Consider the following 19,987-nt stretch of genomic DNA (forward strand, 5'->3'; position numbering starts at 1 on the left):
ATATATATATATGTATACTTTTCTATGCGCTGGTTTCCTGATGTGAGGGACTTTTTGTGTTATTGACAAATATATGCTATACTATCCAGTATTACAAGCCACCTATGACTATTGTCTGACAGACTATGTATTACAACTTAAATGGTCATTTTTCTACATATGGGATATTTCCTTATTTAAAATAATCCTTACAGACGTATCTTGTTTTCACCTGATACTTGCAGAGTGTTTTGTGGACAAACACAATTTGGAGCAATTTACATATATTTTTCTCAGTCACTTGTACTGCTATATGAGCTTATATTTTATACTCTTTTTTGGTGTTTGTCTGCTATGTGGCAGGTTATACATACATTTCCTTGTAAGGCTTAATAGACAAGTATCTCTTTTTAAATGGTTTTATATGTTTTTTGGTATATTGCATTAACAAAGGCTATTTTTATATGGCATAACTTCGTTGGTCTTGTTGAATATGTCCTTCAACATTGACATTGCATCACCAAGAAGCAAAAATCAAGGAATTATGGAATTCAAAGTATAAAAGTATGGATTGACATGTTAATGACATGCAAATGAGAAAAAACAACATCTGTAGAACATCTTGGTTTACTCATTATCGAGTTGGAGCGCAAAATGCAGAACTGCATGCACTTACTCTCTTTGGCATGCTATTAGTGAGGTTATTAATGGTGGCCAGAACTGTTGTGCTATGCTAAATACACGAGGGCCCACAAGTAATTAAGATCCGCTCCTGGCATATTCTTTTACAATTGCCAGCCAATGACAATCCTGATGTTCTCAATCAGAGACTAGTGCATCGAGGTTACAGGTCATGGTAGCAGGTTTTGGTCACTCAGGCTGCTTAGAGTAGCACAATCAAAATGCTGACTGGCGATGTCTTGTTAAAAAACAGCCTCATGGAACACTTTGGATCAATGTTTCTACCACTGGTTCCATGACCAAATCAATGTAAGGCTAAGATGTTAGTGTACCTGGAATGAATACCAGAGGGTCTTAACTACAGTATATTTTGCCACTCTACACCATAATCTTGAGACTAGGACTGGTGTCATGTTTCCTTGTGTAGGGCTCTTCATGGCATTGCCCAAATTATCTCCAGATCAATCTCTGGCTATCACTTTGTCCAGAACTAAAGTGGGAGTTATCTCTGAAGATGATAAACCTCCCTTCCAGCCCCCATTGCCATCGTTCTCTGCACCATGATAGCCTTTGAGAAGGGTAGAGTGAGGTCAATGGAACACCAATAGCCACATGTGGGCACCTTTTGCTATCATTCCAGTTTGTTGTTTTTCCAACCACTTGAATACCCACCAATGGACAATGTTAACAACTTGGCTTACGCGCATTGCAATCTGCCAGGCCCAGAGTGATAAACCAAGGTTTTCTATAACTGTGAGTTTGCGATATTCAATGGCAATAACTGGTGATTGTTAGTGGTGGTAATTGGCACAGCAACAAACATTAGGCATCGCACAATTATTGATATAACTAAAAAAAATAGCTTTCAATCTGGCTTTTATGCCCCTCCCACTTGCCACAAATTGGAGCTAGGTGCTTGAAAATGTGATTATTTGCAGATCTTAGTGACACTTGCTACATTCACTATTTGCAAAACCTTTTACTTTCTGAACATATGAAGCTGATTATACAATGCCACATCACATAGTTGACTATTGAATTACAGCGTTAAAAGGGTTGTGAATTTTATAGTTGAATAATAGCAGGTTATAACATAAGCTCTTGCAAAATGTTTCACTGTCAATCCGACTTACAACACCTGTACCGCTGATGAAGCCGGATTAACAGTGAAACCAGCAGTGGGTGATAAATCCAGAAGTGGTGACGGGTTTCTATTATACTTTTCCTCTGATTGTTCCACTCCCGGTTTTTGCTTACAAATACTGATGTAAAATACTGATCAAATACTGATAGTATGAACATGGCCTTACTGCGTCACTAGGAGAGTTGCGGAATGGTACTCTGACACCGTGCACTGGGGCTCTATCCTAAAGATAGATGTGACCTAGTTGTGAGACTCTAATCACGACGTACCATAAAATTCCCAGATGAAAACAAACCTTTATGTATTCTGAAGTGCACATTTAGAGACCGAGTTAACGTTATTATTTGGAGACTTGTTTAATGACACCTATAGCATGTTACAGCCTGTAATCATTTATATTTTTTGAATGAACTACTGCATTGGATGTAACAATGAACAATTCCAGTTGCTTTTGTGATTAAACTTAACATGGAATCTTTAAACAATTTTTATTTAAACAATTTATATAGGATGAAAAGCTTCTGCAGCTTCATGGAACTATTGCCTTTAAAGATTTTATTGAGAAGAAGGGTTATAGAAAACCAGAGGTGAGTGTTGCCAGTCCCATTTCCTATAATTTATCATCTAATGTTATAGTCTAATAAATAACCTTATCTAAATTCTACTTTATATAAAAAAGGTAAATATGATGCCCAGTGTAAAATTAATTTATTGAGGCTATCTAGTTTTCGATACTAAAATTTATAGTGGAATTTAAATTCCACTACTTGGACAACCACCTCTTAAATGCTGTGTATCGCAAACATCATTCTCTTAACGACACGTCTTGCGGATGTGACCGTAAAGGGAGGCTCTGGTTTCCACTCACTCGTCCTCTCGCTTACCACAATAGGCCATCAATGAGCTAAGCACATCCCACAGTCAGTCCCCACATCCACGCCACACTCTACGCTGCCTCCACGCACCGTTTTACCAGACCAGAGAGACACCTGTACTGCCCAGCACACTAGTACACATGCACAAACAGCTTTCCTGTCACCAGGAAAATGCTGTCTGATATGTAGATTGATAGATTTCTTCATCAGAAAGGATTCAGTATAACCAGTTTTTCTTATCATTTAAACCTCTCGCTCTTTCTGAGATTTTCCGTTCAGTGGGCGGTCCTATCAGTGATTGACAGCTTTCTCTGTATGCACATTTATACAAAGAAATCTGCCTGTCATCGATTGGACCGACCACTGGAATAAAAATTCTAGAAAGAGAAGATGTTTAAAAGATGAAAACACAAGTTATTCTATATACTTTCCCACAAAACTATATATCAATCCGTTCAGCTCCTCCTGCCCCATAACATGGTGCCTGGTGACCGCTTCCTTTTCCAGATTTTAAAGGTAATCAACAGAAAATAAGAGGGAGCAATGAGGCTAGGTTCACATACATGTAGTGCTCAAAAAATAAGATTGTAAAGGAATCCCTGAGAAATCCGTGATGGAACCATTGACCAGGGCAGTTTCTAGGGAATTTTGCCAACAGGGCGAACATCGAAAAAGCGCCCCCCCCCCCCCCCCCCGAACATTAACATGCTGAATTCTTTAGATAAACGTTTCCTCATGTCATTGTTATTAGCGGCAGCAGGTGTAGGTTGATAGGAGTAATAGTCACAAAAGCCTCCACTTGCTGTCATTGTTCTCACCTTAATATAATGCTCATCATTCTCCCCTGCTCATGCCAATCACCGGCAGAGCAGGGGAGAATGATGAGAGCCTTCTTCAGCACCCGCTGCCGGGGAACAGTGCTTACTGTAGCGCTTCTTCCCCGGCGGCCTCCTGTGTTGTACTGATGTGGCACACGGGCGGCACACGGTTGCCACACATGTGCCGCAAGTATTACACTCAGTCACGGATATCTCCGGTACCGTTTTTTCCGGTACCAGAAATATCAGGACGTGTGAAACCGGTCTCACACACAGTGACTCACAGACCGGCGCTATCAATCTGCAAATTGCAAAGATTGCAGTGTGTGAACAATGTATGTAAGACATCCATCTCTATTCTAGGAAACAATGGTTTTCATTTGGGATGATAACGTATGAGAATAACGAGAGTGGCTCCCGTCCTCACCGAACATCTGTGAGCCGGTAATGGTCCATCATCATCTATAGGAGCCGGCGCAGACTTCTGTGTGCAGCCTCCGACCCTCTCCTGTGCCATTACATCACTCACTCCCCCACCAACCAGGACATGACAAGTGACATCAGCGAAGCCTCCCAAAATCACTGGGGCAGACACTGGGTTATATACACATCACTGGGGCAGACACTGGGCTATATACACATCACTGGGGCAGACACTGGGGTATTTACATCACTGAGGCAGACACTGGCGTATACACACATCTCACTGGGGCAGACACTGGGGTATTTACAGATCACTGGGCAGACACTGGGGTATATACACATCACTGGGGCAGACACTGGGGTATATACACATCACTGGGGCAGACACCGGGGTATATACACATCACTGAGGCAGACATTGGGGTGTTTACATCACTGAGGCAGAAACTGGGGTATATACACATCACTGGGGCAGACACTGGGGTATATACAGATCACTGGGGCAGACACTGAGGTATATACACATCACTGGGGCAGACACTGTGGTATATACACATCACTGGGGCAGAAACTGGGGTATACACACATATCACTGGGGCAGACACTGAGGTATATACACATCACTGGGGCAGACACTGTGGTATATACACATCACTGGGGCAGACACTGGGGTATACACACATATCACTGGGGCAGACACTGGGGTATATACAGATCCCTGGGGCAGACACTGGGGTATATACACCTCACTGGGGCAGACACTGGGGTATATACAGATCCCTGAGGCAGACACTGTGGTATATACACATCACTGGGGCAGACACTGGGGTATATACAGATCACTGGGGCAGACACTGGGGTATATACACATCACTGGGGCAGACACAGTGGTATATACACATCACTGGGGTAGACACTGGGGTATACACACATATCACTGGGGCAGACACTGGGGTATATACAGATCCCTGGGGCAGACACTGTGGTATATACACCTCACTGGGGCAGACACTGGGGTATAAACAGATCACTGGGGCAGACACTGGGGTATATACACATCACTGGGGCAGACACTGTGGTATATACACATCACTGGGGTAGACACTGGGGTATACACACATATCACTGGGGCAGACACTGGGGTATATACAGATCCCTGGGGCAGACACTGGGGTATATACACCTCACTGGGGCAGACACTGGGGTATAAACAGATCACTGGGGCAGACACTGGGGTATATACATATCACTGGGGCAGACACTGGGGTATATACATCACTGGGGCAGACACTGGGGTATATACAGACACTGTGGTATATACACATCACTGGGGCAGACACTGGGATATATACATCACTGGGGCAGACACTGGGGTATATACATCACTGGGGCAGACATTGGGGTATATACATCAATGGGGCAGACACTGGGGTATATACAGACACTGTGGTATATACACATCACTGGGGCAGACACTGGGATATATACATCACTGGGGCAGACACTGGGGTATATACATCACTGGGGCAGACACTGGGGTATATACACATCACTGGGGCAGACACTGGGGTATATACAGACACTGGGGTATATACAGACACTGGGGTAGACACTGAGGTATATACACTGGGGCAGACACAGGTATATACACATCACTGGGGCAAACACTGGGGTATATACAGACACTGGGGTATATACACATCACTGGGGCAGACACTGGGGTATATACAGACACTGGGGTATATACAGACACTGGGGTAGACACTGAGGTATATACACTGGGGCAGACACAGGTATATACACATCACTGGGGCAAACACTGGGGTATATACAGACACTGGGGTATATACACATCACTGGGGCCGGGACTGTGCATACAGTAACAGAGGCTCCATGTCTGGACTCACCCAGATCCTGATGAGGGGAAGATGAAAGGCGGGAATGCAGAGCAGATTCCATAGACAATACAGGCACAGAGCAGACTCCATAGAGACAACGGGACAGAGCACAAACTCCGCCCACAGAAAAACTTCCTTGCCGGAGTCAGACATGTGACACAGCAGGGGTTACAGGGAGAGTCGGCACCACGTTATCTGACAGGGGGGCCGCTCTGCCGCCCCCTGTCTTCATGAAGAACTGCCGCCTGAGGCAAATAGCTCAACTTGGCTCATGGTAGGTGCGGCCCTGCAGGCGCCCCCTGGCTTGGGTGGCGCCCTGGGCGATCGCACCCCCGTCCCCCCCCTAAAAACGGCCCTGCCATTGACTATTATGAGGTTGATGGAGTCTCTTTTCGAAATGGCCTACATCCTGGCTGTGTTCATCTTTTTTAGACATGTACAAAAGCAAATTCTTCCATGTGACTTAACAAAAAAATATAACAGTGGCACAATTCTTTTTCGTAATGAATTTACATTATATACAGTCATGGCCGAAAGTGTTGGCACCCTTGAAATTGTTCCAGAAAATGAAGCATTTCTCCCAGAAAATTATTCCAAAATCCATTTTGTTATTCACGTTTGTTTTCTTTGTGTGTATTGGCACAATGTAAAAATATAGTTAAAAAAAGGAAGATTAGATATAATTTCACATAAAACCCCCAAAATAGGACTGCCAAATTGTTTTGGCACCCTCTACTTATATATTTAGAATTAATATATTTATTACATTTATAATATTTAGTTGAATTCCCTCTGGAATAAAAAAACTACAATCAATCGCTTCCTATATTCATCAACAAGCTTCTTACACCTCTCAACTGGAATTTTTGATCACTCTTCTTTTGCAAACTGCTCCAGGTCACTCATATTTGAAGGGTTCCTTCTTCCAACAGTAATTTTAAGAACTCTCCCGAGCTTTGTTTCCATTCATTTACGGGGGGCTGCTTGAAGTGTATTTGGAGTAATTGTCCTGCTGAAAGACCCATGACCTAGGACGTAATCCCAGCTTTCTGACACAATGCACTACATTGCGACCCAAAATCCTTTGGTAACCTTCAGATTTCATGATGCCTTACACACATCCAAGGCACCCAGTGCAAGAGGTAGAAAAACAACCCCAACACATATTTGAGCCTCCACCATATTTGACTGTAAGTACTCTGTCCTTTTCTTTGTCGGCCTAATTTCTTTTTTGGTAAACAGTAGAATGATGTACTTTACCAAAAAGCTCTATCTTGGTCTCATCTGTCCTCAAGACACTTTCACAGAAGGATTTTAGCTTACTCATGCACATTTTGGCAAACTAGAGTCTATCGTTTTTATGTCTCTGTGTCAGCAGTGGGGTCCTACTAGGTCTCCAGCCATAGTGTTTCATTTCATTCAAATGTTGACGGACAGTTTGCGCTGACACTGATGGACCCTGAGCCTGCAGGACAGCTTGAATTTCTTTTAAACTTAATTGGCTGCTTAGCCACTATCCAGACTATCCTGCATTGAACCTTTCATCAATGTTTCTCTACTGTCCACGTCCATGGAGATTAGCTACAGTGCCATGGGTTGTAAACTTCTTGATTATGTTGCGCATTGTGGACAAAGGAACATCAAGATCTCTGGAGATGGACTTGTAACCTTGAGATTTTTAATATTGTTCAACAATTTTGGTTCTCAAGTCCTCAGACAGTTCTCTTCTCTTCTCCTCTTTCTTTTCTTTTCATGCTTAGTGTGGCCCATACAGATACACAATGCAAAGACTGAGTTACCTTTTTCTTTTTTTATCTGATTTCAGATGTGATTTTCATATTGCCCACACCTGTTACTTGCCACTGGTGAGTTTGTGAAGAGCATCACACGCTGTAAACAAGGTTTTTGTTTACCCACAATTTTGGAAATGTCCCAACAATTTTGTGCAGCCTATTTTTGCCGTTTTGTGTGAAATTATGTCCAGTTTGCCTTTTTTCTGTTGTTCCAAAGGAAATAAACATATGTATAACAATACATATGCTATATGTTCAAGTTCTAGAACAATTTATAGAACAATTTCAAGGGTGCCAATACTTTCGGCCATAGCTGTCAATACATTATGAACAAGTTTAATATCCAATACCTTGACATACATCGACATGTACAGATGAGTCACATTTCTGCTCTGTAACGACCTATAATAGCATTGAGGATAGTGTTAATAACTGTTCCTTTTTTAAAGGCCCTGTGACCCTTGGCACTGTGATTGCTGGCTTTCCTCCCTTATTTACAGAGAGCCTTGGACTAAAACCATTTTCTTACAATGAAATAGAGTAAATATGCTTATGACCTGTATTATAGTAGAGATGCCCCTGACGCGCGTCAGGTATACACACTGCTGTGTCTATTATTTGGTGACTATTCTCACTTGAGCAATGATTTGTTTATTTCAATACAAGTTTTACTTTTGCTGCCATGTGCACTTGCACTTTGCAAGTTATTTTTTTATATGGACAGTAATTTATATAGATGAGCTTCCCAATCTGCAATAGATGTAATGCACTCACTTTCTTTGGTGTATAAAAGGCATGCATTTACTATAACTTGTTATTTTAATTACCCCTATCTGCATAATTGTACTATCAATATAGAGTTAATGTATATAGCATATGCTATGTAGGTTTTATTAACCACATGTACTCAATATCATGATATTATGATTCTTTAGTACTTTCTGTAGTGGGAATTATTTATCCTATAGCAAGACTTGTAATCAGTAGTATTTTTTTGCATTTGTGTCTCCGCTATTAACTTTTTAATATGTTTTCTCAATAAAGATGGATTATTGTTTATTTATATTTGGTGTAGACTTCCTAGTTTTTTGTAGGTATATATTGAATTGTTAGGAAGTGCCAGTATTAGGCCTGTTTCCTCAGACAGATACTTATTGCAGATAGTTTGCATCTTTTACTTATTTGATCGTTTGCTCCACAATAATCCATCCTCCACAGCTGGTCAGAGCACGTTGCCCCCTTGGTCCTGCACTGCACATGCTCAATGTTCACGTGTGGAAACAGGAAGCATCTTCCACTTATTGTACCATCATATCAATGTAAAATACGTTCTCAAGAAACATTACATAAGAGTTCATTTCCTAAAAAAATATTTCATTTCTTTTTCAGTTTCTCAATAAACTGTTCTTTAAGAAGGATGGCGCCACCTCGGACAGCACAATTGGAACTGAATCCAGAACAGCTTCTGCAAGAAACACCTGGTACCGGTCCAGCTCAGCCTCCACCCATGAAGATAGTATAATAAACTAAGTAGTAAACGTGGTGGATTTTGTGCCATTAAACACATTGAAATGACAAGCAGAATAGTAAACATCGGAAAAAGCAAAACTAGTAGTGCTAAGAGACTAAATTCAAAGTAAAGTATCATAGTGAACTACTAAAGTAGTAGCATTTTCTCTAAAAGGCATTGTGTATACAATTTATTTTTGGATTAATTTATTTAAGGGGGTTGGCCAATAAAAATAATGAATATAAGATCAATCCGACATCTGGCACCGGCCCCCCACCCCGATCAGCTGTTGTCATCTCTGATGAAGCAAAGGTAAACAGGGCACAAAGCGGATCTCCTAAGCTCCATACAGTGTTTAATGGCCACTGCCGGATACTTCAGATCAACTCTGAAGAGAATGGGAGCTGATCTGCGTACCTGGCAGCAACTACTAAAGTCTAGTGTTCCACAGCACACACTGTATATCAGGCCGCTGCTGATATCAACTGTATGATGAGGTTCCTGGGTGTCGGAACTCAACTGATCTTGCATTGATGATTCATACTAAAGATAGGTCATCAGTATAAAAGTAATGAATAGCCCCTCTAATATTCAAAAACAGAAGTGCATCCTACTACCAGGAGGAATACTAAGAAGAAATTTGAGTCCCAATCCCATCTTTTTTGCTAAGAAAAATACAAATCTGAATAAAAATTACAATGTGTCAACAAAGCCTAATACAGGTCTAGTGTACTTGGATAGGCCATCAATAATCAATATCTGCTTGTTATTGAGTAACTTTAGGCACCTCAGACAATCAGCTGGTTGGATAGGCCTCTATACATCTTCCCACCTGCTTGTTATTTTCTATCAACATGGACGTCAATAGGTCCTGCTCATGTGCACATGGACGACAAAGTGTGACATCTCTTTGCCGTCAGTGTGACACGTACCAGAATAGAATGCAGAATAGAACTGACAGATGTTTATTTGTTAGCAGGGCTGGTTTTAGACAAAGTGGGGCCCTGGACAAAAGATTAAATTGGGGCCCTAAATGCTAACATATTGCACATCACACAGAAACATTTCAGTTGTATTTACATGCACTGAGTTCAGGCTGTTAAACAAGCGTGATCGACAATATTGAAGTTGTTTGACGCTTGTTTCCCGGACTCTTTACACAAGATGACAAAGAATGATGGGCATGATCACTAGTAGATCAATCTGTCTCCATAAAATAACATGTTATCAGCAGCATAGCTGCAGTTTTCACCGGCGATGTGCTGCTGAGAACAATGATTTTTGTTTTGGCATAAGCAATCCAACAAGCAAGCGTGCTATGAGCTAACTAATCGTATTGCTCAGGCACCACCATGGTGGAGGAGGTGCCTTAAATAATAGGTGTCCCCCAGCTATTGGCTGGGAGCACTTTAGGATGGAGCGCGCGACCCCTTTAAGAAAGAAGGAGATTGTGTGCATTGTGTGATTTTTAGTCACAGCTTTCATTCGTCTTGGCATGCTTGCCACCAGTCTTTCACACTGCTTCTGGTGCAAAAATGTAAGCAGTTCTTTGTTTGATGGCTTGTGACTATCCATCATCCTCTTGATTACATTCCAGAGGTTTTCAGTGGGGTTCAGGTCTGGAGAATGGGCTGCTCATGACAGGGATTTGATGTGGTGGTCTCTTAATTTTTGCCAGAGCTGTAGAGCAGTATTATGTGATAATTACTATCTCATTAATGAAAGGTACATAAAAACATCATTGTACAGTTAGATGCTATTTGTTAATAATACAATACATAGTGTTGCAAAACATGAACATTAAAAATGTGTTCAATAGGAGAATACATCCATATAAAGTGCCAAGTGCATTGATTATGTATATGTGATGATTACATGTGTATCATTAGAGAGGTACGACTCACCCAGCTGTGGACATAAAATTAATCGCATACAGAAAGCGCCAAAATCGGCGTCCGGAAGCATGCAAATGTCCGTGTGTGTCATAATAAGCCGGCCAATCAGGGTGCCCGGAGCTTCAGAAAGGCTTTGCGCATGCGCAGCACACGTACCAAGTGCGTGGTCGCCATCTTTATTCAGGAAAAACATTCTCAATCATGTTCTGCTGATGTACAGGGCACAGGTAAAGGTACAGAAAGACTTTAAGAGCCATTTTCACATGGGGAATAGTCCCCATGACCTGATAGGTGCAAACGCATGTGGCTGGGGTATGCAGAGGAATATGATAGACCTGTGTGCACTGTTATCACAGCAGGAGCCCACTATCGGGGACAATTACAGAAGCTACAGGTGCTAGACATGAGTCCTAGGAAGGACAAGCACTCCATCAGCACCACAAGGAGTGCAGTGACAGGAATTACATCTTAGGCTGGGGTCACACTTGCGAGAAACTCGCACGAGTCTCGCACCTCAATACCCGGCACTGCCGCCAGCACTACTCTGCAGGTTAACAGCGTAGTGATGCTGTCCGGTATCTGCACGCAGCCGAAAATGATCTTCGTTCTTCCCATCAGTATTCGGTATTCAGTCATGGAAGCGGGGGCGGTGCTGGTTCAGTCACACTCTGAGTATACAGAGCGGCCGCTGTAACCTCGCCTCCAGCCCCGACTGACACTGGCTTTACATTGCAGCCGGCTGTCAGTCAGGGTTACAGCGGCAGCTCTGTATACTAGAGAGCGGTGACTGAACCAGCGCCCTCTATGACTGAATACCAAATGTTGGCGGGGAGAATAAAGATTATATCCGCTTAGAGGATTAGGCACCAAATATATTGGCTGATGACTGTGCTTCTTTCACTTCACGTGATACCTCACACTTATAGTATTAAAGACAGTTCCTCAGGCTTATACACCAGCTCACTCCCCTGTCTCCTGCACACTGCACCATGCTCTTTATTGAGATGTTGATATCATCTAATATGGATTAAAGGAATTCAACAAGAAACGCCGAGTGAGTGCTCCATTTCTTTTCTTCTTGTCTGTAGAATAAAGATCATTTTCTCCCCGCTGCATTCGGCTACTTGCAGGCATCAGACAGCATCATAACACTTTCAACCTGCAGATTAACAGCGTTATTTCTGGTGACAGATTCCCTTTAAATTCTATATTGAGACCATTTGGTTTAAGGGTGTTAAGTCTGTGTATCCAATCGAGTTCTCTTCGTTTAAGGAGACGGATTCTATCTCCTCCTTTTCTTTGTGGAGGGACAGGAGTATAAACTTAAGCTGTTTCTCTGAATGTCCCATTTTGACAAAGTGGGGACTGGGAAATCCAACCTTTTCTTCCTTATGATATATTGGGGGTGGTTGATCCTGGTTTTGAAATTCCACGTGGTTTCACCTCTATACCATAAGGAACACAGACGCTGGAGTAGGTAAATGACATAATCAGATATCTATAGCGTAGATAGATCTATGAGACACATAATTTTTAGTGCCATGCGTGTGTAGTTTATTATACTTGTATTTATCTAATAAATGACAACCAGCCAAGGTAAAACAGGCAGCTGTGGGGTTATATTATCAGGCTGGGAAGGTCCCTGGTTATTAGGCCCTTCCCAGCCTGAAAATTCCAGCCCGCAGCCACCCCAGAATAGGCACATCCATTAGATGCACCAATTCTGGTGTTTTGCCTGGCTCTTCCCAATTGCCCTGGTGCAGTGGAAATCTGGGCAATGGCAGTTAGGGCTGATGACAGCTGTGTTTTGTTAAAAATCACAGCTGCCATCAACTTCTGGGATTAGTAAGTGAGAGGTGTCTATCATACACTCCTATTACTAACCCAGTAATAAAAAATTAAAACACACGAAAAAAACACTTTATTTGAATAAAAACTGCCCCATGCTATCTCTCATAAAGCAATTGATTAAAAAAATATCCCATACAAGTCTGCAGTAATCCACTGAATCTGAGGTAGTCCAGAAATAGATACCTGAAAAACATAAAAAGACAGGAACAAAAACAAGAGACCGTCCCTCGTTCACCGATTAGCTCCGCTGTAGCCCTCGTGCCTCTAATCTGGCCCCGGACGGTGGGAAAAGCTGTAAAGTGACCGATAGTCACATGAGCGGGGTCGTGGCTACTACTCTCATCAGAGCCGCCGAAGCTCGCCGCGCTGTTCCAGTGGGTTTTCACTGTCCCATTGTTGTCAACGAGCGAGTGTGAGGTGTGCCGCAGACCCAAAGCTGACGTCTCCATTTTTGTGTACAAACGCCTGTGACATCCCAATAGACCATGATAGGTACAAGACTGTCAGCAAAAAAACATGGATAGACTGTGTCCGTCAAAATCGGACGTCTGAATGAGGCCCTAGGAGTAATTCCGCCTTATCCAGCTCTATTTGTGGAATTGCATTTTTACGTTTCTCTCCATGATGTCCAGGTGAGGGGATGTACGGTACAGGACGTGCTGGAGGACTGAGCGCCGGCAGCGCCGCTTCATTCCTAGCAGATTATGAGAAATCCCCTCTAAATTGTAGGGCTGAACTTCACTTAGTTGCCCAATTTCTGCCCTCTTCCCTGTAGCACATGGTCTAACCCCAAAGTGTGCGCTCTGTGCCCCGCAGGTACACACAGGCACCCCATGTGCGGAGCTGCAGGTACACACAGGCACCCCATGTGCGGAGCAGCAGGTACACACAGGCACCCCATGTGCGGAGCAGCAGGTACACACAGGCACCCCATGTGCGGAACTGCAGGTACACACAGGCACCCCATGTGCGGAGCTGCAGGTACACACAGGCACCCCATGTGCGGAGCTGCAGGTACACACAGGCACCCCATGTGCGGAGCTGCAGGTACACACAGGCACCCCATGTGCGGAGCTGCAGGTACACACAGGCACCCCATGTGCGGAGCTGCAGGTACACACAGGCACCCCATGTGCGGAGCTGCAGGTACACACAGGCACCCCATGTGCGGAGCTGCTTGGCTGCGCCCCCATGGCGGAGCAGGGGCCGTCACTGACCCCTGGAGCCGGCTATATGCGGCGGCAGCTGATCCTGTCAGTGAGCCGGAGAGGGGCGGGGCTCCGCCAGCTGAGCCCTTAATAGATAAAGGGGAGGAGCCCCCGGGTCTGTACTCACTGCGCGCACTGGGGTCTGGGTCGGTACAAGAAGCGCCTCACTGGGACAGCCCCGTACAGTCTCCGGCTCACCCAGCAGCATGTGGCCAGTGCTGGCGTTAGGAATCCTGACCGCGATTGTCGCGTGGATCTGGTACCGGGGAAGTGGAGAGAGGAAAGAACCGGAGCCGGTGCAGAAGCAAGAGAGCGGAGGGCAGGGGGAGCCCAGTGCTTCAAGCCAGCGGGAGACGGTGCAGGGTGAGTCCAGTCCAGAGGATGAACGCCCAGCCTCGAGCGCGCACTGTGGGTCCAGTCTGAACACGCCGCTAACTTCTGCAGAGCCCGACCTCAGCGCTGCTGACGATCCCTGCGAGCCCCAGTACAGCGAACGTGGGGAACCCTGCCCCAAAATTCAGGAGAAGGTTCTGCACACTGACGTCTTCCAAGCCCAGGAAGTAACTAAAGTGGAGGATCTGTCTGATGTGGATCCGCTTGATCTGAAGGTACAAAGCAATATACAGGCTGCAACCAATCCGTCTCCAAGTGTGGAAGCGGAGGTCGGTGCTGGCGAGGAGCGTCTGGCGGAGGTCGGTGCTGGCGAGGAGCGTCTGGCGGAGGTCGGTGCTGGCGAGGAGCGTCTGGCGGAGGTCGGTGCTGGCGAGGAGCGTCTGGCGGAGGTCGGTGCTGGCGAGGAGCGTCTGGCGGAGGTCGGTGCTGGCGAGGAGCGTCTGGCGGAGGTCGCAAACAGAGTGCACCTTCCAGGAGCCACACAGGAGCAGAACAGCGACTCTGCACTCCCTGCCGACATAAAGCGGCGCCCTCCAGCTCTGGAGTTGGACGTTGAGGAGCACCTGCCGGCTGCCACAGAGAGAGACGAGCTACAAGCTGATACGCTGGGGTCCCAGGCTGGTGCACAGAGCTTCCCTGGGGTGGGCGCCTACAGCACAGGGGTCTTAGCTGCCGGGAGAGCTCTTGGTGACGGTGACCTGGGCTTTGTGGTGCCGGTCAGTGAAGATGCCCTGTGTCCTGCAGCGGAGCGCCTCCTCGGTGACTCCTTTAGCTCCAGCTGGTCAGATGTGGGAAAAGCCCTTGTGCCGCAGGGTGACGGTGAGGAGACGGTGAATGGGGCAGACGGAGAAGCCGAAACTGGACCAGGTGGGTCGGAAGTGTTACCTCTGACAATCTGTTATCTAAAATATAGAAAAGTTGTTTCCCCCCCCCCCCTTCCCTTTCTTTGAAATCTCTGTATGTGGTCACAGGGCGCTGTATTATCCTGATCTGTAGTCAGGCAACATCTGAACTCATATTGCAGGTCTGTAATACAATCTACCAAAAAGAGGCTTAAAGACATTACAAAAGAAAAGCCGTGTGCATTTATACAGAGTTTTACCGCTCAGCCTCGTGTGTATAAATCAGATGTGTGCTGGGATAAGGCGTTATCCGACCAGGCTCAGGTGCTAACTGTGCTCGAATAATGTTAGATTGCTGCGTGTCTCGTGGCTGTTTGACAGCCGCAACTCATGCAGGGATTACATAACAAACAGGCAGTCCCTGCATGAGTTGCAGCTGTCAAACAGCCACGAGACACGCAGCAATATAACATTATTCGAGCACAGTTAGCACTAGAGCCTGGTCGGATAAGGCCTTATCCCAGCACGTTCGCTCATCACTGGTACTGACTGAGCGCATGGACAGTACCCTGACCCATGTTACTTAATAGGGCTGCTCTTCTCTCAGCCTAACTATAAGGAAAAGCTTCAGCATGTAAAACCATACTTTCTTCCTAATCACATTTTTATGTAGAGGAATGAAAATTGATCACATAAGGGCATTAGGAGAAAAAAAAAAAAAAGGGGTGAAAATCTGGTAAGAAAAATCATCCGAGTTTTCTGGATGAAACGTGGACGATTTCTCATAAGTTTGTCTGCAGGGGCCATGAGTCTAAAATCATCTGTGCTAGGTGGGATCGTCTGTGTATGGAGAGCACCACCAGCAGATGATGGGAGAGGTATGGTCGAATTCTTCTGGACGCCAGGGGATAAGTCACAGACATTCTGCCCTTTTTAAACTTCCTTTTGAAGAATTGACCAACACGTCTTATTGTGGCTGAGTCTTGTGGTCTCTCTGCATGAGGTTCACTGCAAATTATAAGTAGAATTGTTCGTTCATAGAATGGTTCATTGACGTAAAGAGTTAATGCAAATGGCAAATGACTCCCTGCATAGTAACTGCTCCTTTTTCATTGTTTTGTTGTCTTGTCCCTATTATGCCATGTTTGATGTGTTTTTTAGCTGCAAGTTTGGAAAAAAAACAAAACAAACCTTGTTGCTGCTTTTTTTGGGAAATTGTGTTAAGAAATGTCACGCTATCGCATTGTATGAACACAGCCTTGCAGTAAAGGCTAACTTCTCTTGACCAAGTGAATATCCTGTCGTCATTCATTGCCTAAACCTGTGTCTTCCCGATTTTCATCGTCCCTCTGGTCCTCTTCGGGGGTTCTTTTCTGACTTGCCGAATCACACTAGGGTCTATGAATGAGCTGGAAGTCCCTCTTACAATGTAAGACTAAGGAGCCATTGGCTTGTGTTGTAAAAGTGACTTCCATATCACATACAGATCCTAGTTTGACCTGCCAGTTCTAAGAGGACCAGAGAGGCGCCGACAACCAGGAAAGGTGAGCATACACTGCACTTGCACTTCACATCCACAGATTTATGTAATGACCAGTTTAAAGGGAATGCTTCTTTATAGACCTTGTAAGAAAGAGTGACTTTTCTTTGCACGCTCTGATTAGCTTACCACTAAGCAGTCTCTATAGAGGTGCCCACACTTCCATTCACATTGCCTCCACCACCCAATCCACCCTCAAACCAGTTTTCTGGCATAAAAAGTTAGATAACTGGTGTTGTGAATCAAGTCTGTCATGAACAATGCCAGTGTTGAGTCAGGGGGCCCTAGTGATTTTGACTTGTTGGGCAGTAAAAATATTGGAAAACAAGTATGGCACATGTAGTAATAGCTAATCGCACAAATGTAATGACCACTTTCCGCGCAGAGTCTTCATAACACTAGGTGACAACTTCAGCCTAATTATGGCTTCCATTAGTGGTGGTCGTCATTTTAAAAATCTAAAATTTTATGGAAATTACTGAAGGCTATGGTCAAGCTTCATTCATGAAGAATAATTGGGGTACTTGCTCTTTAAAGTTGTTTTTTTTTTTTTTTTTTTTTCTGTAAAAATGCCATGTAAGATATATATCTCTTACTAAACAACAAAATTTCATGTACTAGAATTTCATATTTTAACGGTCTGCTCTCTACTAGGTGGTCAACCGGAAAACTCGTGTTTTGGGAAAGAAAATGCGGTAAACGTCTTGGAGAGTGAAGAGACCTTAAAGCAAGAGCCATGTCGTGAGATCGGCATATTAAGTGATATTGATCAAGATGAAGGTCTAGAGAAATGTGACCACAAGAGAACATCTGAGTGCAATGACATTGGAAAATCTTCTACTAGATCACTAGAAAATGCTGACGTCTTTGATGGCAGTTTAAATACATCTACTTCTGAGGCATTATGTGATTTCCAGGAAATGGGAACTTACCCGGAGGGTTCTTCAATGGAGATGCACAGTGTGTTCAACCAGGAGAAGGCTGTGTCTGGTCTCAGCAGTTCAAACATCAATGAGAACACTGTTTATGGTCCATCCGAGGCAAATATCAATGAAGCTGACCTTCAGAAAACCAAAAAGGTTGCTACTATTCAGCCCATGCCACAGAATGTGAATTTTGGCCTAAAGGTCCACTATATTACACACTCTGACTCTCAAATTATTGCAGTCACTGGAGATCATGAGAAACTTGGCAAATGGGAGAAATATGTCCCTCTGACCTCTGGAAAGGATGGCTTTTGGTCCCATTCAATGACACTGCCTGCAGACACTAATGTGGCTTGGAAGTTCATAATGGTTGAAAATGGAAAGATTAGACGTTGGGAAGAATGTAACAATAGACTTCTGAAGGTTACGCATGAAGATATTGAAGGTCTACTATTCTGGGGTTACCCATAATGTAGGGAGCCACTGATTTATGTTTAGCACATGTACGTAGTCCTTCTGACTCTTAAAGGGGTTTGCTGCGAAAAGTATTTCTCACTTCTCAACAGAATAGGTCACCAATAACTGATTATGAAGTTCCTCTGGTGGGACAACTGCTGATCTTAAAGTAAGGGCCCCCATTCTGCAGCTGGGGATGGCAGCAATTGCGTACTGCCACTCCTGTTTGTTGCTTGAAGCCAGAATCACACATGCAAGAAACACAGCCGAGTCTCACGTGTTAATACCCGGCACTCAGATCGGAACGTGCGGCCACATAGCAATACATGGAGCTACACTCTCCGCTCCCGAGGGCCAGCGGCAGTGCCAGGTATTAACACGTGAGACTCGGCCGTGTTTCTCGCATGTGTGATTCCAACCTTACGGTTACTCTCATACACAATGAATGGAGTGCTAGTGAGCATGCCACTGTTGCATGCTGACCGGAGAAATTGCTAGTTGTCCAAGAAGTGAGACCTTCGGCGATCAGACACTTGCCTATTGTCTGGATTTGTAACAAATGTCTTTTCATGGTAAAACCTATTTGGGTCACAAAGAAGAACTTGTAATTGCATTTCACTATTGCAGTTTGTCAGCAGTTTAATGATTACCTGGCGTTGCGTAGTTATTGAAACATTGACATAGCAGTAACCCTTTTTAACCTACATTTTTAGATCTTGCCTTTTAGCATGCTGTCACCTTTAGTATCGAGTGATAAAACGTGTATCTAAATTATTAAATAAAATACTGTCTTGTTCCTGAAAGTTTGATCTTAATGTAATATTTTTCTATAGAATTACTTGGCCAATAGTATATAGAAAAGTGATATTTTGTTCAGGGTCTTAATTACAAGTGAGTGAGGTAGTAATGTAAAGTAGATGTCACATTAAAGCACTGAATTCAACCTTGTTGTGTGTTCTTCATGGCTTTAACGTTGCTGCTAGATGGACATATTCTTTTAATACATGCACGTCATTCGACTCAATATTTTATTGACCTGCCTTTATTCCCATGGTATAAAGATGAGCAGATCAATCTGTGGGTCTACTGTCCAGCATATGTCTCTGGTATCTGACAGACGGGAAGCCTGTGAACTTCTTACCTTCGGCATTCCTTGTGCGGTATTTGATTTCGAGGCCGGTGTAAAGTCATCGGTGCATCACGTTACACAGATAACATCACGTCACCTGTTGCTCCACAAAACCCGCACTAGGGAGGCCGGAAGGAGATTCATGGTCCTCTTGTATAATTGTGCTGTAGTCCTAAGAATTGACTCGCTCATCTCTAGTTCCAACGTCAAGTATTAAGGCCCCGTCACACATAGCGATCTCGCTAGCGAGATCGCTGCTGAGTCACAATGTTTGACACAACAGCGATCTCGCCGTGTGTGACAGCGATCAGCGACCGGCCCCCCTGCCGGTATTGCTGATCGCTGCAGGAAAGGCCAGGACTTTTTTTGGTTGCTGGCCACCACACCGCTGCGTGTGACAGGCGGAGACCAGCGATCTGCTGGTAACTAATGTACACATCAGGTATCTAGGGACGCACGTCCTTTGGATACCCGATGTGTACGTTAGTTACTAGCTTCCTGCATCAGCGCGCTAGTTACGAACGTGCACAGTGACGCCGGGCGTCGCTGTGCTGATAGCTGGTGAAGCTGTCTGACAGCTCACCAGCGATCACATAGCGATTCACCAGCGATCCTGACACATTAAT

General features: G+C 44.4%; 2 protein-coding genes across 3 annotated transcripts in view; both read left to right on the forward strand.

Moving 5' to 3' along the window:
• Nucleotides 1-9,149, forward strand: part of FAM47E (family with sequence similarity 47 member E) — a 72,350-nt gene extending 63,201 nt beyond the window's left edge. The window contains exons 7-9 of one of the 2 annotated variants that reach the window (XM_073541884.1): nt 2,314-2,391; nt 7,644-7,683; nt 9,001-9,149. In XM_073541884.1, the coding sequence (XP_073397985.1) occupies nt 2,314-2,391; nt 7,644-7,649 (84 nt within the window). In that variant the 3' untranslated portion in view covers nt 7,650-7,683; nt 9,001-9,149. The remainder of the gene's footprint in view (nt 1-2,313; nt 2,392-7,643; nt 7,684-9,000) is intronic. The other variant, XM_073541878.1, reaches the window with a different exon arrangement.
• Nucleotides 9,150-14,184: 5,035 nt separating this feature from the next.
• STBD1 (starch binding domain 1) lies at nt 14,185-19,175 on the forward strand. The gene is made up of 2 exons (XM_073541895.1): nt 14,185-15,335; nt 17,505-19,175. Exons 1-2 carry the CDS (start codon nt 14,282-14,284, stop codon nt 18,245-18,247), a joined length of 1,797 nt encoding a protein of 598 aa, XP_073397996.1. The 5' UTR covers nt 14,185-14,281; the 3' UTR covers nt 18,248-19,175.
• Nucleotides 19,176-19,987: the final 812 nt, after the last annotated feature.

Source organism: Dendrobates tinctorius, unplaced genomic scaffold (assembly GCF_039654945.1).
Source record: "Dendrobates tinctorius isolate UK_male_01 unplaced genomic scaffold, ASM3965494v1 ptg000011l, whole genome shotgun sequence".
Taxonomy (NCBI): domain Eukaryota; kingdom Metazoa; phylum Chordata; class Amphibia; order Anura; family Dendrobatidae; genus Dendrobates; species Dendrobates tinctorius.